This window comes from Nycticebus coucang, chromosome 13 (assembly GCF_027406575.1).
Source record: "Nycticebus coucang isolate mNycCou1 chromosome 13, mNycCou1.pri, whole genome shotgun sequence".
Lineage (NCBI taxonomy): Eukaryota > Metazoa > Chordata > Mammalia > Primates > Lorisidae > Nycticebus > Nycticebus coucang.
In genome coordinates, this window is record NC_069792.1 from 92,325,473 (window position 1) to 92,344,702 (window position 19,230).

The following is a 19,230-nucleotide window of genomic DNA, read 5'->3' on the forward strand; positions in this document are numbered from 1 at the left end:
GTGTTAGATCACAGTCATGTCTCTGAGTAAATTTAATCTTTTACCTAGTGACTAATCAGAGCAAGAATATTATATATCTTATTGGTACTTACATGTGCTTCATCAGACAAATACATTTATGAGCTTTGAGTTTCTCCGCACAGACCAGTGGATTTCGGCTGGCTGCCAAGGCACTCTGTGTGCCCCGAGAGGATCTTAAGTGTGCCGTGAAAGTTTTTAAAGATCATTGATTAAATTATTTTCAAAAGAAGGTCAAAGCACAGTAAGTGTGTGTGTGTATATATATTTTTACTCTTTTGTGATCAAAATAATTGAAGTGTGCTGCGTAAGTTTAACTATAGGTTCAAGTGTGCTGTGAAGATGAAAAAAAGGTTGAACAACACTGAGGGAGACATTGCTTCCTCAAGCTTTGTCCAGCCTTTGTGTTTCTAACTCATTCACAGATCTGCATATATATTATTGTCTGTCTGCAATACGTCATTCTGTGTAATTTGTAGACGTTTTTGGTAGTCTTTTTCTTTTTTTGTTAACATTCACTTTGTTCTTTTATCATTCTGATTATAAATATAAAATATTCTAACTGTAACATCTAGAATTCATGGCCTAGGGTTCAAAATTGAGCTTTAGTCACAGAATCTATAAAACACAAAATTATATTAAAAATCAGAAAATCATTAAATTTTCAAAAGAATTTGTAATGCCCTCCCTCAAAATATTGAGACTCTTTTGAGACTGTACTAAAAATAGAATTATGTCAGGTGTACTAAATGCAGATTTATTTATAATATCAGACATGCTGACTTAACATCTGAGTTTCGATTTTTATTTTAACACTCTGGGAGATACTCTAGAAGACGTTAAAAATCGAGAGAGCTAGTGAGTAGGGAAGAAGTTACCAAATAAACTGCACTTGAGTTGAGTGACTTGAAGTGGTCTGTATTCTTTTCTACAGAGAACTTAATGAACTGATCCTGATCGTGCCTTCATTAATTTAATTAAATGTTAATTAAATATTACATAACTATATATTTACTGTTTAGTTAATTAAATACCAGATGGCCTCTACAGATAAGGTACCAGGCACTTTGGGAATGTGTGCACGAATAACAGACTTAGTAGGTGATTAACATGCATGATAATTATAATATGGATTATGACAAAAAGCCATAACATGCTCTAGCAGTTCAAAACAAAGAATTCATGTCTAATTTGAGAACTTAGGGGTGGTATCTTTTGAAGGTAGGTATCAAAAACTGCTTTGGAAATTTTATTTGTAAATAATACATTAGTTCCGGGCAGTCACCTGTGGTTCAGTCGGTAAGGCACCGGCCCCGTATACCGAGGGTGACGGGTTCAAACCCGGCCCCGGCCAAACTGCAACCAAAAAATAGCCGGGCATTGTGGCAGGCGCCTGTAGTCCCAGCTACTCGGGAGGCTGAGGCAGGAGAATTGCTTGGGCCCAGGAGTTGGAGGTTGCTGTGAGCTGTGTGAGGCCACGGCACTCTACCGAGGGTAATAAAGTGAGACTCTGTCTCTACAAAAAAATAAAAATAAAATAATAATACATTAGTTCCACATTGAAGTAGATTTTAAATTTCATTTGTTACTTGATCTAGTAAGGAAAATAAATGATTCAAAGAAATTTTGAATGTCACATTTTTAATTAACAGTGAGCACAGACAATAACATTGGCTATAGGGCTGGATACAGTTAGAGTATTAGTATGAGAAAAGAGGATGAAAGTTTAGGCTATGCTGTAGAGATCTTAAAAGTTTATGTGTAGGACTGTAGGCAAATAGTGTACATCTTAGCTCGAAGGTATGAAATGGCCAAGAATTACCCTTTGATAAAGTTAATCAGGTAGAGCAATATAGGATGGAAGAATTGGAGTCAGTATGTTAGGAGATTATTATAATAAGATTCTTGGCAAGAAAGTTTAAGAACTGTAAGGAATTGGTAGCATGCTTAAAGAGTTAAGTAAAGTTTTTTGTCTCTGAAGAGCAGAGTGAATGGTGAACATTCTAGAAGAGTAGCAATCCATTTTAATTTTAGGGAGTTTTACAACCTCTTTTTAATTTTGAACAATTTACTTCAGGAGGTTTTTAAATTCTTTTCCACCTACTTCTCTCTTAATTTAGTTTAAACCTACACTTTTTCCTATTTACCTTTCTTTGGAAAAAACATTAATACTTTTTTGTATAGTATCCTTAGGTACTGAAAAATGGATTTTGTTGATTAAAAATGTGACATTCAAAATTTGTTGAATCATTTATTTTCTTTACTAGATAAAGTAACAGTTGAAATAAAAACCTACTTCAATGTTGAACTAAAGCGTTCTTTACAAATAAAATTTCCAGGGCAGTTTTTCCATTTTAAGAGACACTTTATATAGTCATTCATTCATTCATTAACTAGAAATGAAATACTTTTGTTTTGAAGCTAATCCTTACTAAAACCAGAAGATTTCTATGAGGTACAGACTTTCTAAAAAATATGCAACATAGTTACCATCTTTACTTTGAATAAAAGAAAAAGTTACTTTCTTTTTTTTTTTGTAGAGACAGAGTCTCACTTTATGGCCCTCGGTAGAGTGCCGTGGCCTCACACAGCTCACAGCCACCTCCAACTCCAGGGCTTAAGCGATTCTCTTGCCTCAGCCTCCCAAGTAGCTGGGACTACAGGCGCCCGCCACAACGCCCGGCTATTTTTTGGTTGCAGTTTGGCCAGGGCCGGGTTTGAACCCATCACCCTCGGTATATGGGGCCGGCGCCTTACCGACTGAGCCACAGGCGCCGCCCGAAAAAGTTACTTTCTATATCGTTGTATACAGGACAATATAATAATAAAAATATTTTATATATTATTGTAATAGTGTATCAGTGCTATTCACATTACATTCTTTTTCATATGCTATAAAGTTAATATTAATGGAGAAAATTATTAATGTGAAGGTAAATGTGATTTTAATAATATATTTCTATGTTTAAAGTACCTTTTCTTTTCTGTTATTAAATAACAAATTTTGCCAATGTTACATTTTGCAAACTGTGGTTGTAATTTTTTTTTTTGCACTGGAATATGTTCCAGTCAAAATTTTGGCTTTTGGAAAATTTAATGCAATAAAAATGCAGTACATAGATAGCTAGAGATGTGTCATAGTAGGATTATAGGCACTCCATTATCAACAATCCTTTTAAATATTTAAAACTAGAAAATTTAATCTGATTTTTTTTTTAGAGCAAACATCACGTCAGTGTTTGTTGAGTACTGGGGCAAAATTCTGAGGGAGTTGACTGGTTAGGGGAAAAGAAGAATAAAGGAAGATTGAGAGCAGAGTTCCTATCATACATCATCCAACACTGTATGCAGCATTTCATTTACTTATCTAATCCTTGCAGTATAGTTACTCTGTAAGGCAAGTTGTCACTACAAGTTCTTTACATCGACTGATTCCACACCTCTAAGATTTCACTAGAAAATTTTTGGCTCTGGGTTATTCCTCAACGTTTAAAAATCCTGTTGAAATTAAACTTTGACATTTGGAAATAACACTAGACATGGATGTCAGTTGTCAAAGGTGTGATAAAAGGTGAAAGCCCTTCATGTTTCTGAAGTTTTCCACAAAAGTTGGTAGAGCAGAATAAACTCATATATTTGACCATTGGTTGTCAGGAACTAGTCTGAAGTAAGACACTAGAAGTTTCCTTGAAATCTAATATTTTATTTTACAAATGACTATAAATTTTATATACCATTATATGCTAGCTTCATGATTTTTATATAAGAGTTTTCTTTTTCCCTCAAAAGTCTTAGAGAAATTGTTGTTGCAGCCAAAAGAATAAGACTTTTTATTTTTCCTGGGATAGTGTGTCTCTCTCTGTCACCCCAGCTAGAGTGCAGTGGTGTCATGATAGCTCACAGCAACCTTTAACTCTGGGGCTCAAGTGATCCTCCTGCCTCAGTCTCCTGAGTAGCAAAGGCACACACTACCATGCCCCGGCTAATTTTTTTCTATTTATTTTCAGTACAGATTGTGTCTCAGTCTTGCTCAGGCTGGTCCCAAACTCCTGAGCTCAGTCATCCTCCCACCTGGTCACCCAGTGAGCTGGGATTATAGGAATGAGCAGCTGTACCCAGCCATAAGGGGAAATTTAAGACCTCTTTTGACCCCTTGGTCCTACTGTGCTTAGATCTTCCTATGGTATATGTATTGTGGAATTGAAATAATTTTTTTTTCTTTTTTTTTTTTATTGTTGGGGATTCATTGAGGGTACGATAAGCCAGGTTACACTGATTGCAATTGTTAGGTAAAGTCCCTCTTGCAATCATGTCTTGCCCCCATAAAGTGTGACACACACCAAGGCCCCAGGAATTGAAATAATTTTTATTCAAACTAAGTATATGTTGCGGTCAGTTTGTTTATTTATTTATTTTTTACATAAAACTCAGTTTATTATAACTTTTTGTTTAAAACATTACTGGTTCTCTGCGATCAGTTTGTTTAAAAAGCACTTATGCTTGGGTGTCCTCAGGATATGAAAAAAAAAGATGCTTAGGTTAAGTTTTGTTTCAACTCGAACACGTCAGTCATTTGAGTGTGTGGCTTTTTTTTCTTCTTTGTGCCTCAGTGTTCCCTTGATATAAAGCGCTTAATCTCCTTTGGAAAGATACTATGAGTAATAAATTGTATATATAATTTAGGACAGTAGTTCTCAGAAGTTAGTATGCTAACTTCCTTAACTCTTCGCTTATTAATGGACTTAAGTATGTTCAGATTTTGGAATACTTGGGGACAGGGCAGGGGAGTTTGGGGCTCGTGGAACCAACCTCCCAAATATACCAAGAGATGACTGTAGGCTGATGTTTTATTGTTGTCTTGTGATAGAGTTTGGCAATTGGGAAAAATATGTTTCTTATTTCTGGAAATTGAAGCCGTGGTTTTCTTTTAGATAAGATTCTGACTGTTAAGTTTTTCCTACTGTTGAGGGTTCTAGAAGAAGGAAGTATGATAAAAGTAGGGAATTCTTGAAGTAATTTTTAATTGTTATTTGCAGGCATTTAGATCATCACAAACTGTGGGATCCCAATGAATTTGCAGTTCACTGCTTTAAAATTATAATGTATTCCATTCAGGTAAGATCTGGTGAACTATCATATTTATATAAACAACTTTGGTTCAATGTAGTTAAACACATCATCAAACAGATATAGAAACTGTAGGATATAAAACATGTTCTTAACTATTTTGTCTCATTCATTTTCATTTACCACTTTCTTATTTGCTAAGATTAAAAGATAACTAATAAAAAGAACTAAATAATTTTATGGTAGTCTTTATTACACATTTATTCAATGCGTGTGTTGTGTATTTATATTTCACTGAGGAACTGGCACTGGAATTCACATTTACTATGGCAGAATATAGCTGATAATTACAGCAAATACTTACTAAATATTTACTATGCAGTATTAAGTCCTTTAGTTGTTATAAAACCGTATGATGAAACACTTAACTACTGGAGAGGTCCACCTTGGTTTCTCATGCAATGTGAACTGACCCAGTTCTTAATTCAAGAGGACTGTCACATCTTTTTTACACCATTTCTATTTTTAATGCCCTAAAAAGATGTCATTACTTTTAGAGAAGATGCAATTTGTTAGTAGCACAGACTTCAGTATAGGTCATACCAGGATATGTATCCTGGATCTGCTATTTACTGATTGAATGAACTTGGGAAAATTGTTCAGTTTGAGTTTCAGTTTCTTCATCTCTGAGAAGATTTTAATGCATGCAGTAAGTGGTTTATATATTAAAATAGAAGCTACCATTTGTCAGGTACTGGTTGTGACCCATGACTATGCTAAAAACTTTAAATGTTCTCTGTTATTTAGTCCTCCATACCCTGTGCAGTAGATATTTCCAGGTCAGGAAATTGAGCATATGAGAAGTCAGGTAACTTACTCAAGGAAATAATGGATACAAAGCAAGTCAGATTTCAGATTCTTATCATTTTATTCCAGAACTTGTTGTCTATTTTAACCATTAATTTAAGGTTAATATTATATGCCTAGCATAAAGTAGGTCTTCAATAAATAATAGTTACCGAGCTGGTTTGGATATGGAAGATCAATATTTTAAGATTTGATTTTAATTTAGTGAGAAGTGCATCTGGCAATCTATGGACGTACCTAATGCTGTGCTGGTCTTTCCCAGTCTCCTGTTTCTCCTTCATTCAGATTTAGTTACCAGATAGTTATTCTTTGTAAAAAGTAAATTAATGAAGTTAATTACAAAGTAGAAAAACTTAGGAATCAATAAATACTTGTTGATTAAATGGTCACAAAATTATTTCTGTCCACAGCTTATGCTTAAGAAATGTCTTTAATTATAATATATATTTTAGGAAGTCTATAAATTAAGAATTAAATGGTAGTACACACCAGAACAGGAATTTCTGTTTAATAATATTGTCCTGGTACAGTTAAAACTTAAAAGAGATTGGATTGTTTTAATTGCCACTTAACTATAAAATTGGTATAGGTATCATTTTTAGGTAATGATATTACCTAATTTATAGGTATCATTTTAATATGATAACTCATATTTATCAAGCATTTTTCATAAAACTTTTACAATTTTGGTGCTTTGTGCAAATTAACTCATTTAATTGCTACAATAATCCTATAAAAATAACTATTTATTGCCTAAGTATTATAGATGAGGGAAACTAGTACAGAGAGGGAAAGTAACTGTGTCGTAGACTGTGAGCTATTTTAGTTATGAAATGGTAGAGCCGGAATTTGAACTTGGGTAATTTGATTCCAGGGCTTACATACCACTATATTATGTTGCTTTTTAAAGCTTTTCATCCATTAATGTTTCCTTCTTAAACTTTAGTGTAAGGGTGAATTTTATGATAGGTAAATAAAACCTCAGTCAACCTGGCTTACACATGCAGTACAAAGAGTAACATCTTTGCAATTTTATTCATATGACCTCATATTTTCATTTTATATATAATATTATTTTTGAATTGTTCCTTATTGGTACAGTGAACACGTGCCCTGGTTTGCTTAGGATAGCAATACTTTACATGTAACTACTACTCATTTACTATCTTAAGTGTCCTGGTTTAGACCATAAATTAAATGGCTACGTTATTTATAAAGCATACTCTAATAATTGCATAAAGTTCACATAGGAAAACCATGCTTCCTAGGCAAGAAGTTCAACTTTAGGGTCAGTGTGTCTGTCTGTCTAATATTCTTCTATTTTTTTTTTCTTTTTTTTTTTTTTTTTTTTTTTTTTTTATTGTTGGGGATTCACTGAGGGTACAATAAGCCGGGTTACACTGATTGCGATTGTTAGGTAAAGTCTCTCTTGCAATCATGTCTTGCCCCCAGAAGGTGTGACACACACCAAGGCCCCACCCCCCTCCCTCCGTCCCTCTTTCTGCTTCCCCTCCCCATAACCTTAATTGTCATTAATTGTCCTCATATCAAAATTGAGTACATAGGATTCATAAAGTAAAAATGAAAATGTAAATTTAGTTTTTACCTTGGGTTGTTATAAAAGTAGGTATGTTATGACAGAAGTGCTAGAAATAACCTGGAGATGAAACCTGTGAGGTTGATAGAGATGGAGGGAAAAGTTTTGCTTTTGGGCCATTATGTGCAGGACACAGCTTCTTATTATAAAACCACCCATTCCAAAGGAGGGGAACAACTGGCCTGAAAACAGGACGGTGGGGCCCCGCTGGAGCCAACACAGGTGGAGGTCCTGGGCCACTGTGCTTTCCTTTCACAAGCTGGTGCAGAGCAGTAGACGTTCATGATTCATGGGTACAGGTGGAGGTCTTTAAAAAATAAAACCTTGTTACTTTGTTTAAAATAAAAACAAAAAAATTTGTTCCCTGGAGTTAGATATTTTCTGGCTATCCTTTTCTCTTTTGTCTATTTTTAGGTCACAGTATCTTTCACTGTGATGAAAATTTTGTATATACGATAAGTTGCCTTTGTAAATTCCAAATCTTCTGATATCTTAAGTTTTGTCAGGGACACGTTGATAAAATTTTCCTTTTGATAGTGGTTCTTGATTAGATGAGAGTTTAGCCTGTTTAGCATTATTAGCTGTCCATAAAAAATAGTATTTACCTACTTTGGATAAGGAAGAATTACTGCAGATGTCATAATTTTAATCAGTTTTTTTTTTTTTACAACATTTTGTTACCAAATTATAAGAGTGTATGGGTGTTAGTTGTGAAATTTTAGACATTTTATACAGAAATGTATAAAGTGAATAAAAATTCCTCTCTCAGAAGTGACCAGTGTTAATACTTAGATATATATATATATAATTAATTATACATTTAAAAACTAGATTGAATTTTATTGAAGATAGTATTTTGTGGTTTGCTTTTTTTCTGCTTGGAGTTCTATAAATAGTTCCTAGTATCCTTATTTATTCTTCAAAGGAGTGGTTTTCAGGACTTACATACTGTCTCATGACCTGAATCCCAGTCCCCTGTGACTGGACAGTTAAGCATGATGTGGTTTTTTTATTCTCCTAAGTTCTTCCAGGATGCGTGCACTTGTCCATACATCTTTGTACTGTTTGGTTTCCGTTAGGCTCAGTATTCTCACCATGTGATCCAGGAGATTTTAGGACACCTTGATGCTCGTAAAAAAGATTCTCCTCGGGTTCGAGCCGGTATTATCCAGGTTCTGTTAGAGGCTGTCGCCATTGCTGCCAAAGGTTCCATAGGTGAGTACAAGAACAAAATAAAAAGAAGTCATGTTTTAATCTATTTCAAAGTGTTTTTTCAGCATAGCAGTGTATGAAGACTTCCTTTCAGAGTATTTCTACGTGGTTTCAGTTGTGCTATAATTTCTCTTGATATTTGTGTTGATGTGATTATTGTCAGGCATCTTCAGTGCATAGTTAAGCATTTTCCTACAAATCAATTCCTCCTTCTGGTCCTTTCTTCTAATAAAGGTTTTTGAGTATCAATTATGTATCAAACATTGGAAGAATTATAGATAGAAGAAACTGATAGTTTACTTTCGGTTAGATAGCTCCACCCAGTGCCTTAATACAAGGCACGCTTTGATGACGTATAAGGACAGCAGGGCCCAGAATGGTCAGCGTGAACAAAGTATTGTACGGCCCATTTCGGTTAGAATGTGTCAGTTGAGAAGTTAGGAGAATTAAATTTGCCTTTAAAGTTAAGATGCAGCTGTATTGTGGACATGCCCTACTGTTGACTGAGCGATTTTTTTTTTTTCTTTTTTTGGCTGGGGCTGGGTTTGAACCCGCCACCTCTGGCATATGGGGCCGGTGCCCTACTCCTTTGAGCCACAGGTGCCACCCTGGTTTAGCAATTTTCAATAATCTTTATGTGAGAAATGCTATAGGATAATTCATCTGGCAGCAAAATGTAGGGCACATGAGAAATCACAATTTGCTGTCACTGTTCTAGGCGTGAGGGAAGGAACTTGCACTTGGAGAGCAGCAGTAGGTAAAGTCAGTAGAATTTGACAGCTGACTGATTGCAGGGATAACAAGGAGAAGGGACAGTTTACAGATCATGATGTTTCATCTAACATGTGGTTAGAAAAAAGAAATGGTCCATAATGGAAATATACATCTTAGGGGTTGAATCTGGATGAGGTTTCTTTGCTTCAAAATCAAACTGGAGCTAATGAAATAGTCATCCCTTGATACCTGCAGGGGAGTGGTTCCATGACCCCTGTGGATACCAAACTCCAGGGACACTCAAGTCCCTTACATAAAAGACTGCAGTAATTTGCTTATAACCTATGCACATTCTCTCATATACCTAAATTCTCTGGATTATTTATAATACCCAATACAATGTAAAAGCTGTGTAAATAGTGCTTATGCTGTGGTTTTTAAAAATTTGTATTTTTTTCCCCACAAATATTTTAGATCTGCATTTGATTGAATCCACTGGTATGAAACCCAGAGATATTGAGGGATGACTATATTCTATTAGGTTATTAAGTGTGAAATGTCCGATTTCCTTAAGTACTAAGCTTGATAGTTGATATCTCTGACATTTCACTCTAACTCTTCTTTTTTTTTTTTTTTTTCATTGTGAAGGTACATCCTCATTCTTTCAAAAACTTGTTTTGGCTTATTATCTTCCAGTTTTTTTATTAGAGCATTTTTTAAAAGCTATGGATAAGTGAAAACTTCATGTTACTTTTGAATATGAGTTCCATTTTGGAACCACTGCAGCACAGATAGCTCAAAATATGAGCAAAGTGTTTGGGAAGGAGGAGCTAATGACTGAGTGCACAGTCCATTGATGGTTTGAGAAGTTCTGGTCTCGTGATTTTAGTCTTGATTATGAGCCATGTGGGCTATCTGAAGGCAGGGCAGATAATGATGAGCAAAAAGCTGTAGTGGAAGTGAATCCATCTCAACCTATTTGTGAGCTGGCAGCAGGGTTCAGCATTACTATTCCGCACAATATTGGACCATTTGAAACAAGTTGGGTTCCACATGTATTGAATGAGTGTCGGACAGCTCAAAGCTTGCTTTTCTTTGCTGTCACAATGTAAAGGTGAACCATTTCTATTGTTATGTGTAATGAAAATGAATTCTTTTTGAATCCAAGTTTTCAGCACAATGGTTGGATAAAGATGAAGTCCTGAAACACAGTCCCAAAGTGAATAATTATCAAAAAAAGCTGGTGGTACCAGCGCATAGTACCCCATAATTACATTAATGTACACGGCTATGATTTAATTAAAAAAAAAATAGCTGGTAGTGCCTGTCTGGTGGTCCAGCACTGGTATTATCCACTACATTGCAGGAGTGTCCAACTCATGGCCTTGGGCCTTATGCACCCAAGATAGCTATCTGAAGGCAGCCTAATGCAAAATCACAAACTTACTTAAATCATTATGAGATTTTTTGTGGGTAAAAATTTTTTTTGGTAGAACTCAGTTGCATAGTTCTCAGGCATGAACTTCATAGATGACAATGTTGTGGTGCAGTGTCAGGTATAATAAACATACACATGTTTGCATATATGAGTGGCTTCAGTTTTATGGCAACTTTCAGTGTGTTATCTTCTAAGCACAGTTGATTGACATCATCAGACATTATATGTGCTTGTGGTAGCTTGGCAAAGTAGCAATTATCAATAGTGTTTCAACCTACCGTTGCACCATTAGGCATTTAATGCCATTTAGAAGTCAGGTGAGCATTCTTGTTTGAGTATTAAGGGCATTTCTACACCTGGGCAGTGCCTCCTATGGCTCCTGCCACTATATTGGCAGCTGAGGTGCAGAAGGGCCCAAAGGTTGCTTTCTGTTTTTCTGTCAACTGATTTTCATAATAAAAGTGAATATAGTTTTACTATTTAAAAAGGTATTTTTTTTTTTTTAAATCCCAGTATGGCTTCATTGTCTCAAAAGAAAGCAGAAGTCTAAAAAAGAAACATTCTGTGTGAAGGAAGATTGTTCATTGAAAAGTAGACAGATGACTACTATTGAGCAAATAGTAAGGACTCTGCTTTATTTGGGGATTTGTGCAGATTTTATTTGAAAATAAAGCATTATATGCAAAACATGCTGCCAAATCCAATGCGTTTGAGAGATTGTGTTCTAAGGATGAAATAGGAATAGCAGAAATGAAAATGATCTGTTCAACAGAAGATTTTTTAAAAAGTTACAAGTCAATAGTGGTGAGGTGCCGCGGACCGCCAGTCGAATGAGTCTCAGTCTGAGGGTTTTTCAGGGCGAACGTTACAGGTTGATTGGAAGGTCGACGCAGGATGATTTTGACAGACTACTAGACACCACAAGTGATGATGAAAGTAGCTGCAACTTTACTGAATTTTAAGAGTGTCTTTTATACATTTTTGACAAAGCATTACAAATCACAAAAGACATTTTTATGACTTGCAGGTGGTCACAAGTTCTTATCTTGTCTTACAAACGTAGGCATTCAACCATCTATCTTACACAGTGTTTTGCCCGCAAGGGGGAACAAATGGCAGCTGTGAGGTAGCTGATAAGTAGTAGTTACTTTTCAGCTTCCTTTATTTAAAGTTGAATGTGTTTTTTAACATACAACACTACTTTCTTTCATAGTTTTATTTTCATGATTATATATAGTTGTTATGATTAGAGGTGTATTATGAATCATATAAGTGATTAAAGTGTGAAGGAAACATGAGAAATAAAAGGATATTGTATGAAAACTAAACTATATTGAAAGTGAGGTTAGGAAAGACAAGGTTAGAGATAGGGGGAAAGGGTGGGTGGATATCAGGTTGGAAACATCTTGTTTATGGTATTTACATTCTTTTGATGCACTGTATATTTTCAAGGTTTTTGTTCTAAAGAAGTGGTTTCATTAGTAACACCTGGTTGCTTCCCCTTATCTTGGAATGTTAAGGCTTGTAACTTCTCTTAGTTCTTTAATTGGTCTCAGTTTCTTATGATCTCTTTTAAAAACAGCTGAACATATTCTTTTATGTATAATGTTTGACTACTTCTATATATTTTTACTCTAATTAGTAACTATATTCTGATTCATAGTTAATTGTTTATTAAACATTAAACTACTCTATTGATTTGTGTTACATATGAAAATTAGTGAAGTAAGACATTTTTCTAAGTAAAGTTTTACTAATTAGTGAAGTCAGATGTTTTTCTAAGTAAAGTTTTACTGCAGGAGGTGTCATGTTGGAACATCCTGTTTGCCGTGCCTGCATTCTCTCGATGTACTATTTCAATTCACTGACATTTATGGTGGGGATGTGCTGTTGTACAGGCTCTCTTGGAGCCACTGAGTCCGGCACAGCCATACTTGCTGTGTTTAATTGTGGATCAGTAAGTCACTGTGTTTATTTTTAGTTTCTCAAAACAATCAGGCAATAATCAGTCATTCAACTGAACAGACAGGTTTCAGGGTAAAAGTTTCTTAGGCTTTTATGCCGTACCTCGTGAGTTTTTACGTTCACTAAAAGGCATGCTAGGCAACTTATGCGCTGCTGTCGCAAGCCAGGGAGACTGGGGGCAACGCTCCGAGGAGCACGCACCGCCTTACCACAGTTTTTACAACGCGGACAGAGCCATCCCGCCACGGCTTGATGCCGGGGGTGCGGCATTTCCCCCCTTTTTGTTAATGAAACGTAGTTCAAAGAGGTCTTGGCGAACAGCCTTTAAGGAGGAAAAGACACAACGAAGAAGACAAGGTAACAGTAAAACAACACAGAATATCAGGCATCCAATAATAACAATAAACACAATGTACTGAATCCAAGATATAGGATTTAAAGACTTAAGATTGTCAGAGAGTGATTGAGCCAGAGCATCGAGAGATGTACTAGGTAGATGAGCTTCACTGATGGCAGTGATATCCTTTTGGAGGGTATGTAAGTCATGTGTAATATCATTATCCTTCCACACACCTTGTAAATGTGCCTTTGTTTTGTTCCAAGAGGTGGAGAGGTTATAAGGTAGGGGAGTGACACAGATAGCTGGAAAAGCAGAGTGACATCTAGTTTGAAGTTTATGTTGTATAAACTTTATATCTTGTCCTAGGGCTAAAACTACTTCTTCTAAGATGTTAAGTTTAGCTTCAAGTTTATTATCTATGCTGGCCTGAGTCATCAAGGCTAGAGTGATGTTGCTGCTGAGAGAATTAACAAAGTGAGCTGTGTGAACTTCTTGAACCAAAGCAGTAGTGGCTACCGTAAATGTTGTAACTATAGAAATTAAAGCTAAAATACCGAGAATTAAAGCAGCTATAAACCTCTTAGGTCGAATTAATTGATTAACAGTATGTAAAACTTGTAAGGTAGAGTTATCATACCAAGGATCATTTTGTAGATTAACAGGTAACATTATATAAGAAGGTTTTTTTACAATTAACATAACATTTAGTAATCTATTATTTACATGAAATATACCAGAAGAAGCAATACAATTGGTTATTTTTACAAGTTAAAAGATTTTAAAGGAAATACATAGTTAACTGGATCACATGTAAATTCTTTTACAAATTCTCTTTTATAAGTTTCATTTAACTTGCACAGACCATCTACAAACATTCTAAACTTTCTTGAACTTTTGTTCTGCCTTTTACTTTCTTACATAACTATTCTGTTTCAGGACAAAATTTATCACACAAGATTCTTTCTTTATACAATGCCATTCTCCTTTCTGTTTAATTTCTCTTACTCTCAAAAACTCACTTTCCACTAAACAGGATTTCAGTTTACCATGAAGTTACTTATTCACTCAGCCAAACTGATAATTACAAGGTTTAAAAGACAAGAATTTTATCCGTTGACAAAGATTCAGTTTGTAAAAATATTTTTCTTATTTATACAAATTACTAGTGGCAAAGAGCCAATAATAAAGGTTTTAAACTTTACCCTTGGGATTTCGTCAGTGCTGCTGTCTGGGGGCTGTAACACTTGGGAGGCAGGCCCACCCCACGAAGGGCAGGGGGGCCCTCAGCTTCCTTCCCCGCTGGGTCTTTTCAGCCGTCTTGGAGTCAGTGGAAATGTGCCGGGTGCCGGTGGTTTTGTTTGCTATCGGCGAGTGTACTTTCATTTTCTCCAAGCGGCGGGTGAGATCTTGCAGCAGCCGCTGGCGTCTTCTTCTGCGTTGTCTTTTCTGAATCTGAGTCAACTACTCCTGGAATAACTTCAAAGTTTTTAGTATAATTTGAACTTCTTCCAATTATAATTCCAACTGTCCCCAGCAAAAGCTGCCCTTTTACTGCAGTGGGGATTAAAGTAACACCATCCCATTTGGATAATAAGACATTCTTTTCACTTGCTAAATTTAAACCTGCACTTCCAGGAGCGCCCCGTGAAAGGTCATGAATAGTAAATTCAGGGGCTTGAGGATTCAAAGTAGATAAGGGCTGTGTTTTACAAGCTACAGCCTGCTCTCCCTTGGGGCCTGGGCTGGGAGAATGCCCCTTTTACTAGTTTTTTGATCTCCGTACGTCCTGATCCTCAGGATCAGTGTCTCCCTTGTCATTCAAGGGGGTTCTATCCTTATGAAATTTTGATTTACACTTATTTTTCCAATGTCTGCCCTTCTTACAGCGAGGGCATAAGCCGGGTGGGTCCCCCCTCGGCTTATTGGCATGGGACTGTTTACAGTCCTTCTGCATGCGTCCTGGCTTGCCACAATTGTAGCAAGTGTTGGTAGGAGCTGTTGGCCCCTTGTCTCCTTTATTGAAGGAGTTTTTCACATATGAGCTAAATTTCTGCCCTTGCATTGCTGCAGCATAAGCCATACCCTGGGCTATAGCTGGTGAGGCATCCATGCATGTTTCTAACTGTTTGAGCAACAGTGATGTGCCCTCAGACGGGGGGAGCATTCTGTTAATGGCTTCTTCCAGCCTTGAAATAAAGTCTTGGTACGGCTCCTCCGCACCTTGCTTAATAAGAAAATGTATAAGCTCCTCCAACCGTTTGAGGGACACATTGAACCCATTTTTAACTAACAAATGCTGTAACATGACACTGAATATACGTTCCTCTTTGATCAATGCGTGCCTCATGGTACCTGTTGATTACTCACACTTAACCGGTCAGCCTTTACCGGCGGGACTGCAGCTCCCTGGTGAGAGTCGCCTTCAATCTGAAAAGAGAGAAAGAAAGAAAAAGAAAGATCACCTGTCCTTCAGGTCCCTGTTCGAGGGCGCCAGCTGTCGCGGCAGCCGGTCGAATGAGTCTCAGTCCGAGGGCTTTTCAGGGCGAACGTTACAGGTTGATTGGAAGGTCGACGCAGGATGGTTTGACAGACTACTAGACACCACAGGTGATGATGAAAGTAGCTGCAACTTTACTGAATTTTAAGAGTGTCTTTTATACATTTTTGACAAAGCATTACAAATCACAAAAGACATTTTTATGACTTGCAGGTGGTCACAAGTTCTTATCTTGTCTTACAAACGTAGGCATTCAACCATCTATCTTACACAGTGTTTTGCCCGCAAGGGGGAACAAATGGCAGCTGTGAGGTAGCTGATAAGTAGTAGTTACTTTTCAGCTTCCTTTATTTAAAGTTGAATGTGTTTTTTAACATACAACACTACTTTCTTTCATAGTTTTATTTTCATGATTATATATAGTTGTTATGATTAGAGGTGTATTATGAATCATATAAGTGATTAAAGTGTGAAGGAAACATGAGAAATAAAAGGATATTGTATGAAAACTAAACTATATTGAAAGTGAGGTTAGGAAAGACAAGGTTAGAGATAGGGGGAAAGGGTGGGTGGATATCAGGTTGGAAACATCTTGTTTATGGTATTTACATTCTTTTGATGCACTGTATATTTTCAAGGTTTTTGTTCTAAAGAAGTGGTTTCATTAGTAACACCTGGTTGCTTCCCCTTATCTTGGAATGTTAAGGCTTGTAACTTCTCTTAGTTCTTTAATTGGTCTCAGTTTCTTATGATCTCTTTTAAAAACAGCTGAACATATTCTTTTATGTATAATGTTTGACTACTTCTATATATTTTTACTCTAATTAGTAACTATATTCTGATTCATAGTTAATTGTTTATTAAACATTAAACTACTCTATTGATTTGTGTTACATATGAAAATTAGTGAAGTAAGACATTTTTCTAAGTAAAGTTTTACTAATTAGTGAAGTCAGATGTTTTTCTAAGTAAAGTTTTACTGCAGGAGGTGTCATGTTGGAACATCCTGTTTGCCGTGCCTGCATTCTCTCGATGTACTATTTCAATTCACTGACATTTATGGTGGGGATGTGCTGTTGTACAGGCTCTCTTGGAGCCACTGAGTCCGGCACAGCCATACTTGCTGTGTTTAATTGTGGATCAGTAAGTCACTGTGTTTATTTTTAGTTTCTCAAAACAATCAGGCAATAATCAGTCATTCAACTGAACAGACAGGTTTCAGGGTAAAAGTTTCTTAGGCTTTTATGCCGTACCTCGTGAGTTTTTACGTTCACTAAAAGGCATGCTAGGCAACTTATGCGCTGCTGTCGCAAGCCAGGGAGACTGGGGGCAACGCTCCGAGGAGCACGCACCGCCTTACCACAGTTTTTACAACGCGGACAGAGCCATCCCGCCACGGCTTGATGCCGGGGGTGCGGCAGTGAGGCTCTCTAAATTCCCACCTGTCGAGTATAATGTACGGGTATATGGCATATACTCCCTGGGTGAAGGACTCGGCTACAATTCAGACTATGGATCTTACAAATGCAAATAATGTAACCTAATGGTATGAACCCTCCTATTATCCCCAAATTAAAAAACAAAGTTAAAACTCAGATGGATTCTGTTGTAAAATCTAGTTATGTGATAGCATGTTTAATAGGAAAGAAAATCAAAACTATATACTGATGGTAGGTTTGTTACGCAAGATGTGGAAAGCATGGGAAATATTATTTGCCCTGAGGGAAAGGGGGCTATTTCTAAAATCAGTTTGTCTCACCAGATTATAGCCAGGCAAATTGAATGCATTGGGAAATCTACCAAAAGAAGTTTGTAAAGTCACCAACTTAAAATTTTATGCCTTGTCAAGATTGACAGCACGAGGCTACAAATACAGCTAAACTTGCCATTTTTATTAGAAGTATTGATAAGAATATAATATCACTAAAGAAATGGCTTCTTTCGTGCCATTAAAAGATACAAGTAAATCAAGAGATCCATGTGAAGCAGTAAAAAAATATGTTAAAGCAATTTTCTTTGTCCACTGTCAACATATATGATATGGTTACTAATGGTTCCCCAGTAATGGTAGGTTAAAGAGAGGAACTTGTCAGATTAATAGATGATGCAGCCCAAATACATGTTTGATGTAGTATCATTGCACAGAAGCTTTAAAAATGGATAACATCACGCAGATGTTTTATACCTTTCCAAGAATGACAGCACTGAGGCTACAAATACAGCTAAACTTCCCATTTTTATTAGAGACTATGAATTTCGTAAGAGCTAAGGGATTGAATCATTGCCAATTCCAGGAATTCCTTAAAAGAATTGATACTGACTATGGCAACGTCATGTACTTTTCAGAAGTAAGATGTCTAGGTGTTGAGGCCAGATGTTGAAAAGATTTGATTTGCAACATGTAATCAAGTCATTTATGGTATCAAACCCCAAATTTGTGCCAGAACTTGATGATGAAAACTGATTTAGCATTTTTAGTGCATTTAACCACTCATTTAAATGAGCTAAACATGCGTGCTCAAGGCAAAAACCAAATTATCAATAATACAATGTTTCAAATGAAACTGAAATGATGGCAAGCTCCAATTAAGGCAGTTGCATGCATTTTCACATGTTGACTAAACACTGTCCTGGGGACAGCGAAAAATATGTAACCTTGCCTTTCTATTTGATAGAAGAATGTGAAAACAGATTTTAAAATTTCCAGGAAAATAATCAATACTTTGGTATATTTCTGACTTCATTTTTAGTCATCATAGATAATATTACTTGCCAGCTTTCACATGGAATACATAGAGCTACAATCTGACATGTAACGTAAAAAAGATTAGATTATGTCTCTGAGGTGGACTTTTATAAGACCTCTCTTCCCAGAAACAAATATCCTTCACTTTACATTCACGCCTTATTCACATCATTGCTCTTTGGCAGCACCTACATTTGTGAGCAACTATTTTCAAGAATGAAGCACATTAAGAGTAAAGTTGAAACCAAAACGTCTGATGAGCACCTTGAGAACTCACTGAGAATTGCAACTACTTCCATCAAACTAGATATTGATGCATTAGTTTCTCAAATACAATGTCAAATATCTCACTAGTTTTATGTTGCCCACTCTTCTTTTACTTCTATAATATTTTAAAAACCCAAAGATGTTTTATTACTTAGATGTGTACATTTACATTTTCTTTACTAGTGATCGCAAACTTGCCAACTACTCAGTGATTTTAAAAGACTCTCTGAGAGGGCTGCTGCATAATTCAGATTATTATGCAGGGACATTTTTGCTTATCTGTGGTGTCAGATAGCACAAAAATTATGCACAGATCTTTTTTTTGCTCATTAGCTTTTGTTAGTTTGTGTACTTAATGTGTAACTCAAGACAACTTTTCTTCTTCTAATATGGCCCAGAGAATCCAAAAGGTTGGACACCCCTGCACTACAACTTCACGAGACTTGTCATTTGATTACAGCCACATGTCCACTGCTACCAGGTGGACAACATAATGAGGATG

General features: G+C 36.2%; 1 protein-coding gene across 4 annotated transcripts in view; it reads left to right on the forward strand.

Moving 5' to 3' along the window:
* Positions 1 to 19,230, forward strand: part of EFR3A (EFR3 homolog A) — a 103,244-nt gene that overhangs the window by 45,885 nt on the left and 38,129 nt on the right. For all 4 annotated transcript variants that reach the window (XM_053559047.1, XM_053559048.1, XM_053559050.1 and 1 more), the window contains 2 exons: positions 5,055 to 5,133; positions 8,629 to 8,764. In XM_053559047.1, coding sequence (XP_053415022.1) covers positions 5,055 to 5,133; positions 8,629 to 8,764 — 215 coding nt within the window. The remainder of the gene's footprint in view (positions 1 to 5,054; positions 5,134 to 8,628; positions 8,765 to 19,230) is intronic.